This window comes from Lacerta agilis, chromosome 16, assembly GCF_009819535.1.
Source record: "Lacerta agilis isolate rLacAgi1 chromosome 16, rLacAgi1.pri, whole genome shotgun sequence".
Taxonomy (NCBI): domain Eukaryota; kingdom Metazoa; phylum Chordata; class Lepidosauria; order Squamata; family Lacertidae; genus Lacerta; species Lacerta agilis.
This window is the reverse complement of record NC_046327.1, coordinates 29,218,169-29,237,442: the sequence shown is the minus strand read 5'-3', so window position 1 is coordinate 29,237,442 and position 19,274 is coordinate 29,218,169. Positions and strand designations below refer to the sequence as shown.

The 19,274-nt window shown below is 43.1% G+C and overlaps 1 protein-coding gene across 1 annotated transcript in view; it reads right to left on the bottom strand.

Moving 5' to 3' along the window:
- Positions 1 to 3,644: 3,644 nt before the first annotated feature.
- Positions 3,645 to 19,274, bottom strand: part of LOC117061296 (ovostatin-like) — a 50,450-nt gene continuing 34,820 nt past the window's right edge. Inside the window, exons 26-36 of the mRNA XM_033174035.1 lie at positions 17,954 to 18,110; positions 15,235 to 15,309; positions 14,616 to 14,781; positions 13,439 to 13,659; positions 13,056 to 13,271; positions 12,820 to 12,944; positions 6,571 to 6,661; positions 5,397 to 5,459; positions 5,193 to 5,295; positions 4,843 to 4,913; positions 3,645 to 3,833 (exon numbers count right to left, since the gene is read on the bottom strand). Coding sequence (XP_033029926.1) covers positions 4,861 to 4,913; positions 5,193 to 5,295; positions 5,397 to 5,459; positions 6,571 to 6,661; positions 12,820 to 12,944; positions 13,056 to 13,271; positions 13,439 to 13,659; positions 14,616 to 14,781; positions 15,235 to 15,309; positions 17,954 to 18,110 — 1,270 coding nt within the window. The 3' untranslated portion in view covers positions 3,645 to 3,833; positions 4,843 to 4,860. The remainder of the gene's footprint in view (positions 3,834 to 4,842; positions 4,914 to 5,192; positions 5,296 to 5,396; positions 5,460 to 6,570; positions 6,662 to 12,819; positions 12,945 to 13,055; positions 13,272 to 13,438; positions 13,660 to 14,615; positions 14,782 to 15,234; positions 15,310 to 17,953; positions 18,111 to 19,274) is intronic.

Here is a 19,274-nt window from a genome sequence, read left to right as displayed (position 1 = left end):
TAGGTTGCCTCAATAAGAACCTCATGGCTGGTATTGAAGGGAAAGATGTGCTTCTGTCACCGGTATTTAAAGGCACATTAGTCGGGGGTTTTTTTGGGGGGGGGGGAAGGAGCAAATACAGTGGCTGAAAGTGAAGATGAAGGCTGCAGATACTATTCACCTTTGAAGGACGGAGCAATTATTGACATGGAATCTGGCAATTTGACCATTAGAAAGGTATCTCAGAATGATAATGGAACATACACTGCGGAAGTCTTAGTTGGTTGTGAATACCAGTTGACACATTTCTGTCTGCATTTAATAAGAAAGTAGCAACATGCAAGAATAAGAGTAACTACAAGTAATTTTAATTGTTCAAGGACACAGATTTCAGAAGAGAAACAATAGTAAGGAATATTTGTAACAGCTTCCAAAGGGACAGCTCTGTCAGCTTTCTGTTGCAAAAGCAAGCAAGCAAAAAACCAGCAAAAACACACACACACACCCAAACCTTCCCCCAGTAACTCCAGTCTGACCCTTTCTATTTTGCCTGATGGAAGTATGCAGGGTGATTTTAAAGTAATTACTCGTCTCTTGGTTTTTAATGTACCTCTGTGGGGTTTAATGTATGTATGTATGTATGTATGTATGTTCAACTGTTTGTTTGTAAGCTGTTTTGGGTCGCCCTAGCCAAGATTGAGCGTCTAACAAATGTAATAAATAATAATAATCATGTTAATCAAATCACTGATTTTGTTTCTCTTCCTTGCATACCTCCACTTATAGCCCCTCTAGCCTTGCTCTCGCCAAATAACACTTGAAAGCGAATAGTGCCCAGGACCTTGGAGCTTTCCAGTCAGTTTTGGAAGGGTGTCCATTTTGATCATGGCTATTTTGTCTGAGAGAGTGAACTTCATGTTGTTCCATCTCTTTAAGTCTTTGTTTATTTGTTGCCATAGGGGTTTGTAGTTGTGGAGGTATAATTTGTTAAGGTTTTTGGTTATTTGTACTCCTAGGTATCTGAACTTGGTGTGGCAGAGTTTTATCTTGGTGGTGTTAGTGAGTTCTCTTTGGATGTAAGGTGGGGTGTTAAAGCACATGGCTTCCGATTTTTCAAAGTTTACTTGTAGGCCTGAAACCGTTGCAAATGTGTTGAGTTCTCTAATTAGGGAGGGTGCTGTGTTTGAGGGATCTGGTGTTGTGACCATTAGGTCATCTGCAAAAAGTCCTAGTTTATAGGTTCTGTCTTTTATTTCCACCCCCTTGATGTCTGTGGCTACTCGGATTCGGATTGCTAGGGGTTCCAGCTCCAGGATAAATAGGAAGGGAGATAGTGGGCACCCTTGTTTTGTGCCTCTTTGGATTGTTATGGTATTTGAGTCCATATTATTAATTCTGCATTTTGCTGAGCCTTGAGAGTATATTTGTCTGATGGTTTGTAGGAAGCAGGGGCCAAATTTCATGCTAGTTAGTACTGCTGATAGGTATTTCCATTCTAGGCAATCAAAAGCTTTGAGGATGTCTAGGGACATAATTGTCAATGGGAGTTTAGTTGCCTTGCTGTGTTCAATTAGGTTCAGTAGTTTCCTGATGGGGTCTGTAATATTGCGACCAGGGACAAAGCCAGTTTGGTCTGGAGCTATTAGCTTGGATAAGAATTTTTTCAGGCGGTTGGCCAAGATTGATGTGAATATTTTGTAGTCTTGGTTTATTAATGAAATTGGGCGGTATGATTCTATCTTGAGGCTGTCCTTCAATGGTTTTGGGATGGAGACTATTTTGGAGAGGGTCCAGGTTTTGGGGATGGGCCCTCCTTTCATGATGTCATTAAACAGGCGTGTCATGTAGGGCATCAGGGGTTCTTTGAATTTCTTATAGAATTCTGCTGTGAAGCCATCTGGGCCTGGAGCTTTGTGTGATTTTAAGTTTTTGAGGATTGTGTCTATTTCCTCTGGGAGTCTGTTGCCTTTCTAAAGAGAGAGCTGGATTTTGAGCTGGATGTTCTGGGCTGAAAATCTTATTTGGAAAAGAAGGCTTCCCCTGGATAAGCTAGACCCTCCTTCTCCCTGAATATAGGTAGGTTCTGCTTCTGAAAGACAGTCTTTTAATTTGCTACCAAGGAGAGACTCCTTCTTTGGAGGTCTTTGGGCGGAGGCTTGATAGCCATTTGTCGGGCATGCTTTGGTGGCGTTTCCTGCTTGGTGGGGGGTTGGACTGGATGGCCCTTGTGGTCTCTTCCAACCCTATGATTCTATTCTATGATTTTATATTGGAAACCTTCCCTGGATAGCTTGATGTAAGTTTCTTTTAAGCCTTATTAAATTTAGATTCTTTCTCTCTCTAATGGGGGGTTTAAGTTCTTTTATTTGACATGTAGCTTCTACAATTATTTGCTTATTTGAGTTTGTAAAACTTTAGCCCCATTTATTTGATATTATTTTCTGGATGTTATTAGTATAAGCTCTTTTTGTGAAACATGTTCTTAGTGCATACCTTTGTTTGCTTCATATAATTTTCTGGCCATTTAATATTCAGCTTTTTCTGTAGGCTCTCTTTGTGAAACTTATTTTTTTGTGTATATTCTCTCTTCGCTGGCATATCATTAATCAATGGAAAGCTGTAGGTCAGAGTGCCCCTTCCCGTGGAAGGTACAGAAATTGGCCAGAGATGTGAAGGGGATTGGATAATCCTTTGATGGGTGATCCTACCAATTAGAGGGAAAGGCAAAAAGCTTTATTTATAGGAGCCAGCCAAAGGGCAGACTGACCCATATCTTGGGGGTGAAAAGCTTTAACTTTCACCCAATAATAAACTCAGGGCTGTCTTGGCCAGAGAGACACAAGATGAGTCATTGACAGGTGGCCTGGCTGGAGTACCTTTTTGCTTTGATGTTACTAATGGTGTGACGTGCATGAACTCATGAGGCTGAATGAGGGGAGAGGGATTCTGAAGAGGATAAAAGCTGTATGTATCTTTTCGCCTGTTGTATTTCGCTGTGAATTATCACGTGGATGCCTTCTGCAGTCCTAGGCAGTCAGAATATAAATTCTTTCTCTATTTCATTTCTTCGGAGTCGTTATTGACCCCTTTTTCTCCCTCACCTCGTGGTGCAACGCGAACCCCAAGGTTAACGGAAAAGGTCTGCCAAAAAAAGGCTACAATCAAATAAGGAATAGTGGGACATGAATGAAATGAATATACTGTAATAGGGAACACATAACTCCTGAGAGAGCCATTATAAATAGGGTTTGATATTTAAGGTGAGATTCAGCTAATGAACCCCATCAGCAGAAGCCCAAACAAGGCCTCCTTCCCTCATCCTACCATGTGCCCCCACAAATTGACTCTGGGAAGACTGAGAGAATCCCCAGCATAACACACAAAGAGAAGGAAGGTCATTCAATCAGGCAACCCGAATTGCTTGTGCTGACAAAGCAATCTTCTCCCACAGCAAAAACTATGAGATTCTATAATAATTTGTCAGTATGGAAGAAAATGGCTGCATGCTTTTCAACACAGATAGACACAAAACTCTTTTCATTCCTGTCCCATTGACTTGATGGCCCAATCCAGCTCTGCCAAAAAAAAATTGTTTTATTTTTGAAATATTCTAATCATCAAACAGCAAAGAAACTCACAACAGAAAGAGAGATATTTGCAAATGGTTGTAGCAACTAGAAATAGTTTTATTCTACAAACGAGACATTCAAAATACAGTTCTGAAAGTCGGAAAGATGTGGAGCGAGATCCCAGCCAAAAACATTTCAACCCAGTGTAATATTTTTAGTAGATTTTCTGGAAAGGTGATTTTCTGAACCACACCAGACACAGGGATTTAGCTTCCGATCTTCCTGCTGAAATAAAAAAATTGACATTTAAGAAATGGACATAGGAATCAGTAAGTTGAAAATGTGATTTTAAGTCTTAGCTGCGTCAACATGTTTAAATGGGGCTTTGGAGCCATTTCTCCTACCCTCTGTAAGTGGGAATAGCAAAAGTTGCAATTATTTATTTCATACAATCTATATGCCATTTTATTATTTAAAAAACTCCACAATTTTAGTGGTAGAATACATCTAGCAAAAGAAAAAAAGGCCACAATTGTAGAAAAAATGCAGCAGTCAAAGACAGCAACAAAAAACTTTATTATGGTTACAGACTGGCATAAGATGCAAACATACAAATAAAACAAACCACATTAAGACTTAAAAAGGAGAGGAATCAAGACACCTGGCTGTTTTCCTTAATATTTATTCTCTACTGCGCTGTCTGCTTATCATTTTTTGGCTTTGCTTTTATTGTACGATGAATAGTTTTATATGCTGTAAGTCTATAACCCCGAACGCTGTATTTTTCAGCGCAATGGTGGGAAACACATTCATCTGACTAAATAAACTTATCCTTGCTGGGAGTGCCTCAAAGCAAGGAGCAACTCTAATCCACAACCAGTGGCATAGCGGGGGGGGGGGGGTTACTGGGGAGGTTGCCAGAATTGGGCGCAGAATTGTTAGGGATTGAATTTCAACACCCGGTGTTTCTTCAATACAGCTGTATGTTTCCGTTGCTGGGCTCCATTGAAAATGGCTTCTGCATGAGAATCAGGAAGTGACCTCTCCAGACAACGGAACGAGTCTTCTTTCCTTATCTCTGTGGCTGTGATCTCTTGGGTGATGTGGATGCCGTTAGGCAGTTGGATGTGTATGCATACTCTGTCTGTTTCCCACCCACCCTCTCTACCTGGCCCCGGGCACTGGCAACCCATGCTACACCACTGTCCACAATAGCTCTTCTTTATCAATGCAAGTTTTGCTTTTCTTTGTTCTGTTAGCGCCTGCATAGCTAGCATCCCTTCCTTTGACTTACCTTCCTCTTTGTTCGGGCTCAAGCTGACGCTTGGTGGCATGGTGTGTTATATTCACTATGGGCAGCTATATCTAGTAGGAGGAACAGGAGAGAGTACAACATTAGATGTTGCATGGATCCACATTTTCACTTTCAGGTGTTCAGAAAAGAATGCTAGCTTCAATTCTAGAAGAGACAATTGAAATGGCTTTGGAACACAAACATGGGACACTCATTTCCTATAGGATACTTGTTGAAGGAAGAGGCAGTAAAATTTATGGTACCCCTAGTGATGAAACTACATGGGCTCCTGGGAACTACGAAATCAAAATATACAAAATACACCTAAACTGTGAGAGCAAGTCTCTTACCTGTTTCATAATAATCAAACATTAGAACTTCAGCTGGTTTGCTTTTGGACACAGGATGGGATTCTTCTAGAGTTAATGTCAAGGAAATCTCCTTTGATGATACCTGAGGAAGACAGAAAATATCAACGACAGTTTCTATTGTGGTTTATGAGAGGGGGATCTTTTGCAGGTTTGTTGTAATGATGCAACTTCAGGCAAACTTACACTCTCCAGATATAAGAAGACATGGTCATTTCTGATTTCAGTACGCATCACCTTGTTCTGGAGCTGTACAATAAAAGCAAGGAGAGAAAGATACTTTTGCTTTCAGGAAAGGGATGCATCATGACAAAGTGAAGAAGAATAGTTCAGATAGATTTATAGCAATCAGATCATAAAAAAACAGCCAGAGGCTTTGCAAACATTACTGAACCTGGCAAGCTCTTCCTTTTGGATCTACCCCATACAGAAATCTCAAACTGTCAGGGATTTGCCTTCTCCTCGTGAGGAGAGCCTGGGCGGAGGTCCTACTCATGAGGAGAGCCAGGGTGGGAGTACTCTTCGCGAGGAGAGAGGGGAAAGAGATCCTCCATGAGGGGAGGATCGGGGCAGAGAACTTCCTCGAGAGAAGGTCTTGTTCAGGTACAGGGAGCCCCAGCCACTGCTGTCATCTGACTCCCCTCAAAGCCCGTTGCCAGAGCTCTCTCCCACGGAAGAGGAGGAGGAGCAGAGGGTCAGGGATGCTAGGGAGAGACCCAGCACCACCAGCCAGACGCGATCAGAGGAAGACTTGCAGCTTCCGGTGCAGGCACAGCATCGGGGGGCTAGGAGACCCAGAAGACATCGTTTTAGGGTGCCAAGGCTTTGGTGCTGGGCGGAAAACCGGAGAGGAGCACTTCCGGATTCTTCAAGTGACTGAGCAGTCATGTTTTTAGCTAGCTCTGCACTGTAAATAGTTATGCAGAATAAAGTAGTCTTTAGAGTAAGAGGACTCTGTCGTTACTCATGAGCAACCCCCTGGGGTATCCTGACACAAACCTCCTTGCTTTGAGCCTCTGCCCCATGGCTCATGGCTTCCTTTTTCAGTTCTGCACTTTACTGTGGCTGCTGGCATGCAGACACTCTATGTATTTGGGTGGGTGCCATAGGCAAAAAAACAAGATTGCAGATTTACCAGTGCCACTTCTGTGTGAAAACAAAAGTGATCGCGCCTTGGAAAACGGTCACAGACTTTAGCCTGTTGGTCCGCAGCTTCAGAAATGATGAACTGAGGCTGGAGGATTTCCTATGTATGGATTTCCTATGACATCATTTAAGATGACACTTTTTAAGCCTGGCATTTTACTTCATCCAGCCATTTTCTCCTAGGGCGACTCATTCACTTTGTTCTGAATCTTACCTGCTGTAGGGATGACGAGACAGGGACAAAACCAGACAGCATTTTGATGTCAATGATAGCCATGTTGGATGTGTTGCGCTCTCCAGTGTATCTTGAAACAAGAGGGGAGGGGGAAAGGGGGTCATTTTGTATTCTGAATGAGCCTAGTAAAAAGCAAACTGCAAAGACACTGCAAAGAGCTCTTTTAGGATATAGTAACTGTCTTGGGACGCGGGTGGCGCTGTGGGTTAAACCACAGAGCCCAGGGCTTGCCGATCAGAAGGTCGGGGGTTCAAATCCCCGTGACGGGGTGAGCTCCCGTTGCTGGGTCCCTGCTCCTGCCAACCTAGCAGTTCGAAAGCATGTCAAAGTGCAAGTAGATAAATAGGTACTGCTCCGGCGGGAAGGGAAACGGCATTTCCGTGTGTTGCTCTGGTTCGCCAGAAGCGGCTTAGTCATGCTGGCCACATGACCCGGAAGCTGTACGCCGGCTCCCTCGGCCAGTAAAGCAAGATGAGTGCCGCAACCCCAGAGTCGGATGCGACTGGACCTAATGGTCAGGGGTCCCTTTACCTTTACTCACTGTCTTACATAGTTCATTAAAGACCAAAAAATACATTGCTTTATTTTTTATTTTATTTTTTTATAAGAATTTTATTAAATTTCTACAATATAACAAAAACATAAAGAAAACAGACAAACACACTAAACAAAGAATAACAAAAATACAAAATACAAATTACAAAAATACAAAAAGCAAAAAACAATAACTATAACAACTATAATCATTCTAATCCTTAACATTGTTAATTGACTTCCTCACGTCCTCCTTCTGCATTCATTGTATAACATCGTTAGTAAATTCTTAACATCTTATAATCATCTGACACAAACTAATCTTATTCATAATCTAATTTCCTTATCAAATTTCTATCTTTTTCTAATCTTATCAACTTTCTATAACTGTAACCTCACTGATCTTCTAGTTCAATTCTCAAATATTGTTTTTTTATTAAAAATTTATAAGATTTCCCAGTTACAAGCACAAATCATAGCATGGTTAAACTTTTCATACTCCCCCCTCTCCCACCAAGGGGAGCAAAATATCAAAACCCCTCTCTCACAGGAGCACATAAAATTATTCCACGTTTAACCTCATATTACACTAAATCATTGCTTAATCCCAGCCCCTTTCTTGGGCTGGGTATTCATACATTCAACAAAATTATCTCTTAAATTGACTTCCCCCTCCCCCCCCTACTGACTTCAAATGTAACATATAATTTCCAGTTTTCCTCACATCTTCCAAACCTAACTTAAACCAAATTTCTTTCCTCCTTAACACCTTTATTAACATATATATTCCGTAATTATTTACTAAACTTTCTTTTCTTCCTCAGCTTCATTATACTTTTGCACCTTCCTAATTCCTTAACCAATTTTTTAATCCCCTTCCCTTTTGGCCTCCAAAAAAAATTGGCTGATTTTTATTACTTAACATTTTCCATTTACCAATATCCATATCCATTAATCCAATCCGTGTGAAACTAAAATAGCATATCATAAAACCAGTTTCTTCAACCTACTCCAACCCTTTCCAAAGTCCCTCCCCAGGAGTCAGAAATTGCTGATTTTTTATCTTGTCCATCATCTTGCAGCCTCTCCACTCTCTCCCAATAAATTTGCCCAGCACTGGATGATTGCATTAATTCCTCTTCTTCCTGTTCTACGACTTCTTCCTCCTGAACCATGAGAATGTCCATTTCCTTTGGCACAAACAATTCCTTTGTTGTCTCTTTGTTGATTTTTTCTTCTTCCTTTTGAGTTGTCAATAAATCCTCCATAGTGTCTTTAGTCTCAAATTCTTTATTTTGCGAAATCACTTCTCTAATAGTCTGCCCCCACTGCTGTGTTCTTTCAATCAACTGCTGCAGAAGTTCCAAGGTTTTTTTTCTAGAACTCCGAGTCCATTTTCGCTTATCCATATTGAAGGTCGAAAAACAGCTTCCAGTCATAACAAACTTGTTTCCTTTCTGCCCTTCAGTGCCATTTTAATTAATTTTTGCCAAATTTTCTGAGACCCCAGGAAAAAGGGGGTATAGATTTCCCAGACCAGTCAAATCAATCCTAAAGCCAGTTCCCTTCCCCGGGAAAAAGGGATACAAAAGTCTCCTTTTGTTTCAAGCTTTTATCGCAGCCTCAGATATCCTGTTACACTGTCTCTTACTGCAGTCAGTCGTCAGGGAATGACCTCCGTATTTGGTTCCCTGCCATGCCGAATTTCAAAGGATTTTTCTTATGTTAAATAGGTACTTACAAAGTCCAAATAGATCCTAATCGTGGAGGAATCAAGCGCTCCTTCTGCCAGCAGCTGCTACTTCTTGCTGAAGGGGTAGTGGTGATCCACGATACTGAGCCTTCGACCCCTCTCGCTTCAGCAGCCCTTCCACTTCAGCTTCCTCCTGCTTATCCTCTTTGTATAGTTGTTTGTAGAATCTCTGAAAGCATCTTCTAATCTCCATTGGATTCTCAACATTCTTATTTTCGACCTTGATGTTTGTGATGGTATTTAACTTCTTTCTTTTCTTTAACTGCCATGCAAGTAATTTTCCACATTTATTTGCCGATTCAAAGGTTCTCTGTTTCATCAGTCTTATTTTCCATTCTATTTCTTGGTTTATCAAATTGGAATATTGGGATTGCAAGACTTTTATTTCTTTCTGTATTTGTTGATTTTGGGGATGTCCTCTTAGTTCTTTCTCTTTCAATTTTTCCAAGATTTTTTCCTTCTCTTGGTTCTGCTCCCTTTTCCTCTTTGCCTTTTCTCTTATTAGGAATCCTCTCATTACAGCTTTGCTTGCATCCCAAATAGTCCTTTTTTCCACCTGTGTTACAAGATTGAGCTCGAAATATTCTTTGATAGCTTTTTGGGCTTCTTCCACAATTTTTGGCATTCTAAATAAAGAATCATCCATCCTCCATCTAAATGAGTCCTTGGAATAGATTTTTATTTCTAATTGCACAGCATTATGGTCAGAGCAGGTCTTTGGGCATATTTCCGCCTTGTTAATCTTTGGTGAAAGTACTCTAGAGATCCATATGTAGTCCAATCTTGACCACAACATCTGGGATTCTGAATAATATGTTGCCTCTGTTTCTGTTGGGTTCTTTAACCTCCATGAATCAATCAAGTCCAAATTTTCTATCATTTCGAAAAGGTTTTTGGGAGTTTTCCCTCATTTGTAATCTTGGCTCTTTGCGATCTATCCATCAAAGTGGAAACTGCTCCATTAAAATCTCCCAAACAGATCAATTTATATTCCATATAATCCAACAGAATGTCATGGATTTTCTTGAAAAAGTCAGATTTACCATCATTCAGTGCATAAATTCCCAATATTAAAAGTTTTTCACCTTGCACTGTTATTTCAACTGCAATGTATCTACCTTCTTCATCCTTGAACACCTGTCTTGGATTGTATTTTTCTTTTGCATAAATTACCACACCTCTCTTCTTGACTCTGTCTGATGAAATGAATCCTTGACCTAATTATTTGTTTTGTAGAATTCTTCTGTGTTGTCTTATTACATGGGTCTCTTGTAGACAAATTATATCCAAATTCTTTTTTTCCAATGTGTAATTCACCCTGTGTCTTTTGGACCTCTGGTTCAAACCGTGAACGTTCCAAGTCAGAATTTTTAAAGCCATGTTTCTCTAGAATTCCAGGCGAAGATAGAAGAAAATACAGTCCTATCCTGTCTTTGGATCCACTCCTCCTACTGCTCCTTTTTCTTCGTCTGGTATGAATCCTTTTCCTGGTGGTGGTGGATACAACTTGTCCAAGTTCGATGGGGTCCCGTCCTCGAAGTCTGATGCGTACTTATCCAGAAATTTAATTTTATCTTCAATCATTCTTGTCCTTACCTTCTTCTCTTTATATTTGAATGAAAGACCTTGTGGAAATTCCCACCTGAAAAAGATTCTTTTTCTTCTTAGTTTGGTTGTCAAGTCTGTAAATCCTGGCCTCAAATCCAAAAAGTATTTAGGAATGTCCTTGTAAAGAATTACAGGCTGTTGTTGAACCACCAAATTATTGTTGTAGTGAACGCCTAGTATCTGATCTCTTTGTTCCCTGTTCTGAAACACTATCATGCAATCATTAACTGTTTTTGAGCTTCTCTTGCCTTTAGCTCCAAATCTGTAGGCCTTCACTATTGATGCTGCCAGATCAGCTTCCTCAAGTTCCCAAAAGGCAGACAATTCCTTAACCAAAAAGTCCTTAAGGCTCTCTTGTTCCAGTTCCGGAAGATGTCTTAGTCTCAAATTCTGTTCTCTCTCTTTAAGCTGTAGTGTAGCAATTGCCTCTCTCACCTCTTGCTGTTGCCTTTCCAAACTTTGAATTTTTTCTGATTCAAGATCATCCACTTTTTGCTGCACTCCAGCAATTTGTACCTTAGCTTGTTCAATTTCCATTTTCAGAGAGCCTACTTCCTTTCCAATTTGTCTTATCTTCAGTGTTTACATACACGCTCTGTTCCACTGCTTTAATGCTTTGAGCCAATTTTTCTGTAGTTGATTGTATATTTGCATTTACATTGTCAAAGCCTGCTAGTACCTGCTCTTCAAATGTTTTTGAAGCTTTTTTCTCTGTCTTCTCTGGTTTTGTTCTTGTCCTTGAAGAGATAGGTTCTACTGGCGTGCTACTATCTCTTTCCATTTCAATGTTCAGTCTGCAGCTGGGATCTCAAGGTCGCCTAGGCTTGTTTTGAAGTTGTAATGGTGGGAAATCTCCAACAAAACAATCCACAGTTGAGCCAGAGTTTGAACAGAGTCCACCCACATAAAATTTCCAAAATTTCCATGGCAAAAATCAATGGAAAAAGTCAATAATCCTGTAATCCTATAAAACTAATAGGCAGAGTCAGTAAAAAGGGCTAAAGTTCTGTTTTATAATCCAAGATAAGTTGTTGCAATGTTAAAGTGTTAAAAAAGTCAACAAGTATCCATTTGGACACTCTGCAGAGTTTCAAAGTAGCAAGTCGGAAGCGAAAGTAGCAAACAATCAAGTCTATTGTGACGTAACTATGGCTGCCCGGTAACTGACCCGGTCTCCTTAATCCAGAGGATGAGCGGTGTCTTCTTAAATCAATTTGTAATCCACAGGGAAGTAAAACTAAAGTCACAAATCCCCCTTGGTCCCTGCACAGAAGTACACTTTAAAGAATTTCCTTTGCTTTAAACAATACACTGCTTTAATTGTGCTGACATCTCTCTCTCTCTCTCTCTCTCTCTCTCTCTCTCTCTCTCTCTCTCTCATCACCATCAACTATTCTTTTAATTATAGGCAGTGAAGGAGGAATTGTCACCAGGACTCCAGCATGTAGAGAGGGAAGGTTTAACCTTGCACTCCCCAGTTGCAATCCCACAAAAAAAAATGCCACCTGCATATGGTTATGTAGCATAGAAAGAACAAACAAAACAACAAACTCTCATTGCTGCCACTGGGAACTTTTTTCTGAGCTGCATAGCAGAAGTAGGAATGATTTTCTTAGAATCAAGGCTGGAGAGCAGAATGTTGGACACCACCTCACTGTCTGCAGTCTTGATAATAATCTATCCCCCACCAAGTCTGCAATTAAATTTAAAAATGAATATCCAGATGTTGCACAATTAAAGTAATGCGTAGTTTGACCCTCATTTTTGAATTCCACGTTTCAGACACAGAATGCTGAATCCTGTTCCAAGATAATTCACATTCTCCCACAAGAAAGAATGACTGTACTGACTTGAGAACTATTCTAGTTTCTAAAAAATATGCAAATGTATTTCTTTGGCATAACTTACTCTGCCTTTTAAAAAACCAAAGTATTATGTGAATTAGCAGAAAGGAAAGGCATTATAACAGGCACTGGATATATCTTTCAGCACCTCCCCTCTGACTCCCAAAACTCATGTGAAGCACATCTTCACAACCTCAGGAGCTAGACTTGCTTTTGTTTTTAAACGAAACCTGGACAAATTTAGGATGCTGATTTCTGTACCTCTTCCGTAGGTCAACAGAGCTACGGCAAACACAGTCCTGCCAATCCCAATCTGCCCCAGCAAATAATATGCAGATCTGCTGCTCATATATTGTCCCTTGTATAAATACCAAACGGATTCCCAGCGAGGCACCAGGAATAACCAAAATGCCTTATATTGCTTTATACAGCAATGCATGGCAAAGTTGTCAGCAGGGAATAAATATAACTTAGCAGTCTTTTCATTACCTGGCTTTCAGTTCAAGATCAAATCTGGGCAGAAAGTTGCCTGCACAGGAAGCATTTTTTGTCTGCACTGTGAGAGCAAATCCAGAGCCATGTGCAGGGACGATGATGTTGTATTTCAGGGATGTCTGAAACAGAAAATGATGTATAGCACATATAACAGGGGCAACTACTTTATTACTGACAATAGCTCTGTGACTAAGTAGCAGAGGCAGTTGTGGGCTAGGGATGCCATTTACCTGAATGTAGACACACCCAGAACCTTTCACTTCCACACTGTAGTTTCCGGGGATGTTGGGCAATTCAACCTGTTGCAGCAGGACACTGTTGCTACTCGTCACCTGGAAAACCTTCTTAAAAGATTCCCCAGCACTGATGTCCACTGTATTTTCTGCATCTTTTGTGAAGGTCAGATTCCCAAACCGAGATAAAGCCAGGAGAGCTACAGGAGTGTCCTGGAAAGAATCATAAATATATAGAGAAGGTGGGTAGAGAGGGGTTTCCCTTCCTCTTTCATGTCCCTAAAACTCAGGGTTATCCAGTTAAACTGACTTGATAATCAATTCAGGACAGACAGCAGAAGGCACTTCTTCATACAGTCCCCAATTAATGTATAAGTTACCTGAGAGGAGGAGAAGCCTCCTAAAGAATTTTGGTTTCTGACCAGCCACCGCGCCATCTGTGAGCCAATTGTCAGGTCCTCCTGGGATAGGTTTGGTCGGTTAAGCCACGCCAGCAGCGCATAACTGGTCGTCAGAATCTCAAGAGATGATGCACGAGTGTAGAAAGAAGGGAAATGTTCTGCTGTAGGCCTATTTTTCCTTTCCCAGTACAGCAGACCACCTGAAGATGCAGAAGAGGCTATTAAATTGTAGGGAAACAATGTACTTCTATGTCTAGCTTCCTGGCTTTCATACTGATTAGCAGCAACCAATCTTTTCTCAGGTGTGTGCCACAAGTTAAGGGCAAGACAAACCACCAACTTGAAGTAGTTCTCCTTCTAATCTGCCAAAGTGAGGTGCAGGCAGCTGAACAGTTCTGGAGTTGTGGACGTAATGTATCTTGATTTCAGGAAGGCTTGGGACAAAGTACCCCATGATATTCCTGTGGAGAAGCTAGTAAAATGTGGGCTGGATGAGGTAACTCTTAGGTGGATTAGTAGCTGGCTGACTGACTGAACCCAAAGACTGCTCATTAATGGTAGCTCCTCATCCTGGTGAAAAAGTGACAAGTGGGGTGCCACAGGGTTCTGTCCTGGGCCCGTTGTGGTTCAGCATATTTACAAACAACTTGGATGAAGGAATTGAGGGGATGCTCATCAAATTTGCAGATGACACCAAGCTGGGCGGGGGGGAGCTAATGCCGCAGAAGACAGAATCTGGATTCCAAATGAACTTAACAGATTTGAGAACTGGGCCAAAACTAACATAATGAAATTTAATAGGGACACCTACATCTGCTTGTCATAAAGTCGTGGCTTATTTTCGTACACACTCATTTCTTGGTCAGTTATTTGGTTGCGCTCACGCTCGGGGTACCACCAAAGCAGTGCCGCCACAATATGGACCACCAAATTATTACAGCCTGTTGCATACCCTCCAACACTTCAGAGATGAAGCAGTGTCCCTGAATGGGTAGGACTATGGGCAGAGAACAGCCACCCAATGCCATGGCATGGCTGAAGTAAACAACCAAAATTCAAGTGGTGCCACTATTAGAAATCTAAAAGTGTATGCAAGCAGTTCCAGATGACAAATTTCACGGAGGCAAGCCACAAATCAGAACAGTACACCACTTACCATTTCTAGTAGCAGATTTCATCAAGGCGTCCAAGAAATGTTTGTGTTTTTCTGCGTTGCCAGCTAAACCATGTATATGGGCCAGGAGAGCATTTTCCAACGTGCTCCTAACACGCCCATCAGAAGCAGCATCCAAGCAGGAGAGGCCAGCCCGCACCACAGGATACTAGAGTTTAAGAGAGATGGTTATATATTATCAAGATGGCTGCCAGCCTCTGACGCAAGGTGAGGCAGCTGCTCTCACCGTTTTACTGTTTTATTGACCCATTTTATTGTTTTATTTTATTGTTCCCAGTGGATGTGCTCTTTGTTTACTTCAGGTACTCAAGAATGATCAAGGAGACATGCAAAAATGCGATTAATTAGAACTTTGAATGAAGGAGCACTCTTTACATTGTGTTATAGTTAATTCAGATAATAAAGGAAGGTCCAAAAGAAAGGTTTGTTACATCTCCTTGGAGTTGGCTGAGATTCTATATTGACTTGATGCTCATTTCTCGGTGGCGTTAAATAAGATGAAAGATTATGGAAACTGAAATGCAACTGAGGAGTTTTAACACATCTTAAAGGAATTGTCTGAGAAATATCAATGAAAACTAGAGTAATAGTAAATCAGTACCGAGCTCTTGTGGTTGCTCTCCAGTAGAGATGAAATAATATGGGCCGTGAGTATGGTATTTTGATCCGCTCCATCCTATTTGCAAAGGAAAAATCAGTTAAAACAGGAGTATAACAGCATAAAATCCCCCTCCCTAGAGAAATTTTGTTGGACTTTTTATTTTGCTTCCCTGCAACAATCCCTGGAAATGAAATTCAACCTGCAGCCCTAAGTATACATACTTGAGACTTAATACCCTTAAACTAAGGGCTCCTCCTTAAGATGGTGACAGCAGTCACGAAATTAAAAGACGCCTGCTTTTTGGGAGGAAAGCAATGACAAACCTAGACAGCATCTTAAAAAGCAGAGAATCACCTTGCCGACAAAGGTTCATATAGTTAAAGCTATGGTTTTCCCAGTAGTAATGTATGGAAGTGAGAGCTGGACCATAAAGAAGAATGATCGCCGAAGAATTGATGCTTTTGAATTATGGTGCTGGAGGAGACTCTTGAGAGTCCCATGGACTGCAAAAAGTTCAAACTTATCCATCCTTAAAGAAATCAGCCCTGAGTGCTCACTGGAAGGACAGATCCTGAAGCTGAGGCTCCAGTACTTTGGCCACCTCATGAGAAGAGAAGACTCCCTGGAAAAGACCCTGATGTTGGGAAAGATGGAGGGCACAAGGAGAAGGGGGTGACAGAGGACGAGATGGTTGGACAGTGTTCTCGAAGCTACTAACATGAGTTTGGCCAAACTGCAGGAGGCAGTGAAAGATAGGCGTGCCTGGCGTGCTCTGGTCCATGGGGTCACGAAGAGTCGGACACGACTAAACAACTGAACAACAACAAAAGGGCTCCTCCACACTTCCTACTGTCCTGCTGCTTTCTCTTCAGCACTCTTGGATTGCCATTCGTTCTGATCTATTGCTAAAGAGCGAGTTTTCCATTGGAAATGAGCTGGGCAAGGGGGAAACAGCTTGAATCTGTGCTTTTTAGGTATGGCACAAGTGGAAATGCGGATGAGTCCTCATCAGTGGGATTTAATTCTTCCAGGTAGACTTGCACTTTTTCTACTTGTATGAATTTGGTCTGCCAGTCTGCTCACCCCTTTTGGTGCCACAGTGTTGCAGGACGGAGGAGGCTTCACTGGGGTCCCCACGGAGGAATTCAAACTGCAGTGCCCTTCCTGATAGGCGGAATGCCCATAAGCCCCCGCCGCCTACCAGGAACCAGATCCTAGCCTGCACCCTGCTTTGGCAAATGGGGATGCAGGCTGGGACCTGGGCTGTGCCAGGGGGCAGAGCCGATGGAGCCAATGGTGGGCTTTTCTCGGAGCTGCCCCCTGGTTGGGCATTGGCAGAGCCGTCTCATCCATAGAGGCCGGTGGCGCGGCGCGCCAGGGCGCAGGGCACCCCAGGGGCGCCACCGCAAGCCCACCGGCATACCGGGCTCCCCCTCCCCAACCCGCCCCCGCCCCCACGGGCAGGCGGGCACGCGGGCTGTAAGCCGCCCGCCCTCGCCTCCCGGAGCCCCAGCTGGAGCGCTGAAGCGGCGCGGGGCTTTGCGCGACCTTCCAGCTCTCCAGCTGGGGCTCTGGGAGGCGAGGGCGGGCGGCTTGCAGCCCGCCCGCCCTCCCGCCGGTGCGCGAGCGCCCGGCCGCCCGCCCCTCATCCTCCGCCCGCTGGAGCGCGGGCGCCCGCTCCAACGCCACGCCTCTCATCCCCGCTCGCCCACCCCCCCTCCCGAGGGGCGGCCAGCGCGGGAGGGAGGCGGGCGGAGAGGCGGCAGGCTGGGGGCGCCGAGGGATCGCTGCGCCAGGGCGGCCGATCCCTCTAAGACGGGCCTGGGCATTGGGGCAATCCTTTGTTTTGGATGGAGGGGAGGTTGTAGTCTCTGCCTACCCCTCCAAACGTTGGGGTATCCCATTAAAGGGATCCGGGGGAGAGTGGCCATGTCCATGTGCCCAGGGGGGCCAGGGCCAAAGGCACTCTCTCAGACAGCGGTCACCCTATTTGAGGTATGTCTTAGGAACCCCTGCCTGGAATGACCACGCGTCACCTCCGGTGGGTGGGCCAGAAGTACTTAGATTGCCCCATGCCCAAGCCAAGCCTCTTTCATAGGTATTCAATAAAGTTGTGGTCTGTTTTGACCCAAAACCAGTCTCTTATTGGTCTCTTATTTATATGAGTTGGGGTATGGGAAGTCCGATGCCCTGTCCTGCAATCTTCAGATTAAAGTAGAGCTGTACTGAACATTTCTTTTTCCCATTCATTGGGTGAGTGAGTGGCAAAACAAAACCCTCCCAAAAGTTCACTGGGTAGAGATAATAGATTTATTTTGGATTTTTTTTTTTAGAAGGGGCTGCCACATATCTCACAGAACCTTACAAGGTGGTCAAGAGTTTTCTGTTTATCCCCTTGTTTCTTCAAGTGAGAAAAGACCCATGCAACTCAGAGCAGCACAGAGCTCCCTACCAGCTGCACTTCCAGGAAACACACTGTAAGGTAAGTGACAACCCCTCACACCAAATTCCAACAATTTCCTCCCCTCCCCAATGAGAAAGCACACTTTGCCCCCCCCCATATTTTCAGGAAATTGGGGGGGGGGGAAGGAGGGTTTCAGTCCATCGTATTAAAAAATCACATTCCTCAATAGGGGATGAACCTGTAGCACACAAACAATTTCCCTTTATACTTTTGTGTCCATAACTTCCCATGGGAAAGCGATTAATCCATTCCCACCTCTAAGGCTTGGTTGTAGATTTTCCCATCCGACTTGAAGCAGCCATCTGGCCCCTGTTTGCTTGAAATCCAGATGAGTGCTTGTTTCATGATGTTTTCATCTATAAATATAACAGGTGAGCTCTGTCCAAATGCTTTGTAGACTAAGGCGGTGAGCCTGAAAGGATAAAGAGCAGAGGGGCCTGAGATGAGAACAGCACTTGGCAAAGCAGGCAGAAGTCTAGACCAGAGTCACCACTTCTAATGCTTCAATATGCATAAGGGATTGTATTCATCTGGAATTAGGGAAGCTGGATAAATCCAGGCGAGGTGAAGAGTTTTGGATTTGATATCCTGCTTTATCACTACCCGAAGGAGTCTCAAGGCGGCTAACATTCTCCTTTCCCTTCCTCCACCACAACAAACACTCTGTGAGGTGAGTGGGGCTGAGAGACTTCAGAGAAGTGTGACTAGCCCAAGGTCACCCAGCAGCTGCATGTGGAGGAGCGGAGACGCGAACCCGGTTCACCAGATTACGAGTCCACCGCTCTTAACCACTACACCACACTGGCTCTCGATGAAAAGCTCAGTGCTGATGAAAAGCTCAGTGGAAGGACTGGAAGTAACCGTTTCCTATTTATAGCAGACATAGAAGCCAACTCTGGTAGCAGAGTTTATCACTTGAATTTGTTTTTGTTTTTCAAAGGATTAGGCAGTCACAGATAATAGATCAATAAATGGATATTATTCTGTGAACCACTTTCTTTTGTGAACTGCCCTGAGACCCCTGGGTATAGGACAGTATATAAATTCAAATAAATAAACAAACAAACAAACAAACAAATAAATAAATAAATAATGGCCAGCCCAAGTCTAATGGACCCAAATGGATTAGAGCAGATTTTCCCAAACTTGGGTCTCTGGCTGGTTTTGGACTACAACTCCCATCATCCCTAGCTAGCAGGACTCAGCAGTCAAGGATGATGGGAACTGTAGTCCAAAAGCAGCTGGAGACCCACGTTTGGGAAGCCATGGATTAGAGCCAGCATTTGCTGAGGGCAAACAAGAGGAGTGGCTAGTACTTCATGCGCTGCTCATGAGCTTCCCACTTGAAATGGCCGGCCAACTGTTGAAGCCAGTGGGTTGGATTGAATGGATTCTTGTTCTGATCTAGCAGGACAAACCTATGATGCCTGCACCAGTGGGAACAGCAGGAAGGAACTCATCTTCCCAAGTGCTCCCGGGTTGGAACCCAGTGCCTTCCTCAGGCATTCAGTCCTGGAAGCCCATCAGCCCCATGTCTGAAGGAACAATGCACTGCCATCTTGTCTCCGCTCGAGGC